This window comes from Stegastes partitus, unplaced genomic scaffold (assembly GCF_000690725.1).
Source record: "Stegastes partitus isolate 25-593 unplaced genomic scaffold, Stegastes_partitus-1.0.2 Scaffold40, whole genome shotgun sequence".
NCBI lineage: Eukaryota > Metazoa > Chordata > Actinopteri > Pomacentridae > Stegastes > Stegastes partitus.
In genome coordinates this window covers 959,410-964,661 of record NW_007577771.1, presented here as the reverse complement: position 1 = coordinate 964,661, position 5,252 = coordinate 959,410, and the positions used below count along the sequence as shown (strand labels likewise).

General features: G+C 46.4%; 1 protein-coding gene across 1 annotated transcript; it reads left to right on the top strand.

Moving 5' to 3' along the window:
• The first annotated feature begins 241 nt into the window (after window positions 1–241).
• On the top strand, window positions 242–2,350 carry slitrk1 (SLIT and NTRK like family member 1). The gene has a single exon (XM_008304514.1). The coding sequence runs from the start codon at window positions 242–244 to the stop codon at window positions 2,348–2,350; it is 2,109 nt and encodes a 702-aa protein (XP_008302736.1).
• The last annotated feature ends 2,902 nt before the right edge of the window (window positions 2,351–5,252 follow it).

Below are 5,252 nucleotides of genomic sequence, written 5' to 3'. Positions count from 1 at the left end.
TCTTTTTTTTTTTTTTTTCCCTTCTCCTTTTCCTCAGCCCGCAATTAAAGCTGCCACCTGAGGAAATGCGAACGCACAATTACAACAGACATAAAAGACTGCCTTATCTTCTCCCTAAATGTCTCCCCCCTTTTTTTTTTTTTTTTGTTTTTTGTTTTTTCTTCCCCTCTCCTGACTGATGCAGACTAAATTCACAGCTCGTATGTCTTGAAACCCGGGAATGAATCGTCCACGTTGAAAAATGCTGCTTTGGATTGTTCTGCTGAATGCGGCTCTTTGTGTTGCTAGTGGAAATGTTACAAGGGACGTTTGTAAGGAGCAGATATGCTCTTGCAACGAGGTAGAGGGAGATCTGCACATAGACTGCGAAAAAAGGAGCTTCACCACTCTGCAGCATTTGACTGGCCCCAGCTCGCAGTTCTACCACTTGCTCCTGCACGGAAATTCGCTATCCAGGCTATTTCCCAACGAGTTCGCCAACTTTTACAATGCAGTGAGCTTGCATTTGGAAAACAATGGCTTGCACGACATTGTCCCCGGCGCCTTTCTGGGCTTGCAGCTGGTGAAAAGGCTGCACATCAATAACAATAAGATCCGATCATTCAGGAAGAGTACGTTTCTGGGGTTAGACGACTTGGAATATCTACAAGCTGATTTTAATCTATTGAGGGATATTGACCCCGCCGTTTTCAGGGACCTAAATAAACTTGAAGTGTTAATACTTAACGACAACCTCATCAGCGCGCTACCTATAAACGTGTTTCAACATGTGCCCATTACGCATCTCGACCTGCGGGGAAACCGAATCAAAACGTTGCCTTATGAAGGGATCCTTGAGCAAATACCGGGCATTGCGGAGGTTTTGTTGGAGGACAACCCGTGGGACTGTAACTGCGACCTGGTTTCTCTTAAGGAATGGCTGGAGAACATACCGCATAACGCGCTCATTGGGAGGGTGATATGCGAGGCTCCCACCAGGCTGCAAGGGAGCGACCTGAACGAGACGTCAGAAGCGGATCTGTGCCCTTCACAGAGCGGCGGCGTGGACACCAGCCTGGTCGCCCCTCCCACCCAGGAGGAGACCTCGGAGCTCCACGGCCCTCGTCCCACGCCTTACAAGCCCCGCGGAGACGCCGCCGGGCCCCCGACGCCTGGCGGCCACGGCTCCAAGAGCCACTCCAAATCTCGTGAGAACTGGCAGCTGAAAACCAAGCCCACTCCGGTGGTGACAGGTGTGAACGGGGACAGGGAGCAGCTGCACAACATGACGTGCCCCCAGCCCTGCAACTGCAAGCTGGTCGGCTCCAGACAAGGGCTGGGGGTCAACTGTGAGGGCAAAAAGATCGAGAGCCTGTCCAACCTCAAACCCAAGCCCTTGGCGGCGCACGAACTGAACATGAGAGACAACAACATCCACGCAGTGAAAAAGAACCAGCTGCTCGGCTACTCGAGCCTCAACCTGCTTGATCTGGGCGGGAACAACATCAAGGTGATCGACAACAGCACGTTCCAAAACCAGAGCGAGCTCAGGTGGCTGTACATGGATAAGAACTACCTGGATACACTGATAGCAGAGATGTTCGTGGGCCTTGTGAATCTGGAATATCTCAGTTTGGAATACAACGACATCCAGCTGATAGTGGCAGGTGCGTTCGGCCCCATGCCAAACCTGAGGGTTCTGTTCCTCAACAACAACTTGCTGAAATCTTTACCCGTGGATGCTTTCCTTGGGATTTCTTTATCCAAAATCAGCCTGCATAATAATTATTTCCCCTATCTCCCCGTGGCTGGCGTCTTAGACCAGCTCAACTCAATCATACAGATCGATTTGCACGGGAACCCGTGGGATTGCTCGTGCAACATCGTGCCCTTCAAGCAGTGGACGGAGAAACTCGGGGCCGACGTGATCGTGAGCGATCTCAAGTGCGAGTCCCCGGAAGAGTTCTGGAAACGCGATTTCCGATACGTGCGGAACGACCTCATGTGCCCCAAACTGTACGACAGAGTACCCCCCACGCCCCTGTCCAAAAACAGCACTTTCACCCTGGACTCGGGGACGCGCTCGAACTCCTACTTGGAGCCGAACAGGGTCTCCATCTCGGTGCTCGTCCCCGGGCTGCTGCTGGTGTTTGTCACGTCTGCGTTCACCGTGGTGGGAATGCTTGTGTTTATTTTGCGGAATCGCAAGCGGTCAAAGCGGAGGGATGGGAACTCCTCCGCCTCGGAGATCAATTCCTTACAGACAGTGTGTGACTCGTCTTATTGGCACAGCGGGCCTTATCACGCAGATGGGGGCGCGCACCGGGGCTTCGACTGCAGCACGCACCTCTCCACGACAAACGATGCGTAAAAACGAACCAGGGGGACTCTGCTATATAGTCTAGTACAATAAGCCTCTACCAGACTGGATTACAAACAGTCACACAAGACAGACTGACGCACACATGACAACACAAAAAAACTGCAAGAATCATGCGCTTTGGTTCGAACTTGTTTATGTCTTGTTTTCTCCAGTTGAACCAAGTAAGTCAGTCTGCTGCTGCACAGGCCCCACTCTGTAATATATGTATATGCCAAGCCCCCCTGGCTAAAACCCCTCCTTCCCCTTCCTCCCTCCCTCCCTCCCTCCCTTCCTCCCGATTTGCCGCAATCGGACTACGGATCTGTATGAGACAGAAAAGAGGGAGAGGAGGAAAAAAAAAAAGAGAGGGGGAGAGGAGAGGGCGTGTGTGTGTGTGTGTGAGAGAGAGAGAGCGAGAGAGAGAGAGCGAGAGAAAAACCGAGGACCCCGGAGGAATGGTGCACGAACGCATGAATGTAAATGTAAATACTCGGACCGATGTATCATAATCTGCATGATGATATTTCGCATGGTTTCAACACACACACGACGGCGAGGAACCATAACCACCATAACCAACAAAGAAGCAAACTCGACCCTTTTCATGTTATATCAATATGACGACTATATATAGATATTAAGAATTATATATGACTATTACAAAGTGCCATTTCTCTATTTTTTGTGAACCTGCAGTTAGGATTTGTATTTGTTGTTTTAAAACTTGTTTGGAGAAAAGAGACACACACACACATGAGAAAAAAAAAAAGAATAATAATCAAAAATGATGACTATCGGAGAGGAAGTGATGGAAGTGAAGCTGTCAGTGCATGTTCTTTTTTCTGTTTGTTATCATTTGATTGTCGATAAATATTGGGGTTATTTATACCGTATTAGATGGTGCAGATTAAATCCACGTCTGCGCAAGTCATCATCTCCTTTATGAATGTAAAACTGTGTTATTTTATGGTGTGCCAATTGTTGACTTTCAGATATTCAGACATGCAGATGAGCATGACCAATTAACGTCACTCAGATGCTTATGCTGCAAAGTTAATGTAGCTAAAATAACAGTTCCGTGGTTTTTTGTGTGTCAATGAATATAGCCTGCTTTGGGTGAGAGGAAGACTAAAAAAAAAAAGGAAAAAAAAAAAAACAATAAAAAAAAAAACAACAAGAAGTCATTTAAATGGGGGGTTTATACCATCATATTTTTTCAACAAACTGAGCAAAGAAGTGTTTTCAATTGAGCTATGTATAATTCGATCTATGTAAAACAGGTAGACATGATCTAGAGTAGAATGCTTTTTTTAAATGTCAGAAAAAAGAAGTATTCCTCCACATAAAAAAGCTTATGGCTATGATTCACTTTCATCATATTGTGAGCTTTTGTAAAGCCATCTAATCTTGTCCAAATAAGACAACTGAAACTCACTGTATTTACTACAAAATGTGCTTGAAATAGGCTGTGTTGGGGGGGTGAGTCTTGCTTTTTTCTCAACAAACTGGGCCACGTTATGGCAGCATGTGGCCGGTTCATGGTGAAACAGGAGGACAGAGAGATACAGGGCACAGTACCTACATACAGAATTAGATAATGCAAGATGCCTTTTTTTTTTTTTTTTTTTTTTTTTTTCCTTCAAATCAGCATTTTGAACTTGAGGTACCCTTCTGGAGGGGAAGTCGGTGGGGTCGCATGGTTTTTGTGGGCTCATGAAAACAATGCCATGACTGAACAGCTGTTTTTGCAAAGAGGAGGAGGGGGTCTGCTGCTTAGCCTATAACTGCTTGAACTGGATTTAGGTGAGGATAAGAAAAAAAAATGCATTAAAAAGTTACTTAATTCCAGTATTCCAGAATCGATCGACTCTGCAGTGTCTGAAACAAATGTGAGGAATGTGCAACTTCTTTTTTCTTTTTTTTTAGATTTGGCTTTTAGTTTCATGGTTTGAATTATGATGTAAAAAAATTCCAGTGCTGGTTTGCCAATTGATTTTCTTTTTAAAACGCCCGACTCCGAGATGCCTCATTTAGACACAATTTCTGCATAATTTGGGTGGACAAAAAAAAAACAGTAGTTGATATGCCATGGCCATGATGAGAGTGTACAGAGTTGATGTGAGATGGATGGGCTTACACCCCCTAACTCCCCCTCACCCTCCTCCCCCCGTCTCCACCCCCCACACACACTTGCTAGTAGGCCTACAGTATCTCCCCCAGTATGCAGGCTAGCGCTGTCCATGGTGCTGAATCATCAACCCCCCCCCCCACTCCTTCCATCCTATGCTTTATCTTTTGTTGCCCCGTGTCTGCGTTTGCACGGGCATGCAACCCCCATTACACGTGTGCGTGAGGACATATGAGAGAAAAAGTTGACCATTTGCATGTATGTGCCCCCCACCCACCCCTCCACCGCGTCCCAAATATGGAACAGCTCGACCGTGGGGACGAACATCCCAGCAGATCTGTGACAAACACTCATCATCACCACCCTGCATTTAGTCCAGTCACCTTGCTCACCCCCTCCACCTCACCCCCCCCACACCCAACAACTCTCCCCCACCCCGTTTCCCTGCTTTCCGGTCAAATCACACAGAGAGGGGGAGGAGTGGGGGAGGTGGGGGTAACTATGTGTCTCTTCTGTGGAGTATTTAACTGTGCCACAGCCCACTGATGATTTGTCATAATTTTCAAACGCTGTGTTTCAAAGTTACATTTATATGCTTTGCGATATTTGACCTGCTTCTATTTTGTTAAATAAAGTGTGGTTGAGGTTGAGTAAAAAAAAAAAAAAAAAAAAAAAGTTTGGTTTTAGGAATTTTTCATTGCATTTGACTGAGTTGGTGTAATGAGACATGTGACAGGCCTGATTCATCATCTGTTTATGTCATGTATTTATTGTTTTTTTTTT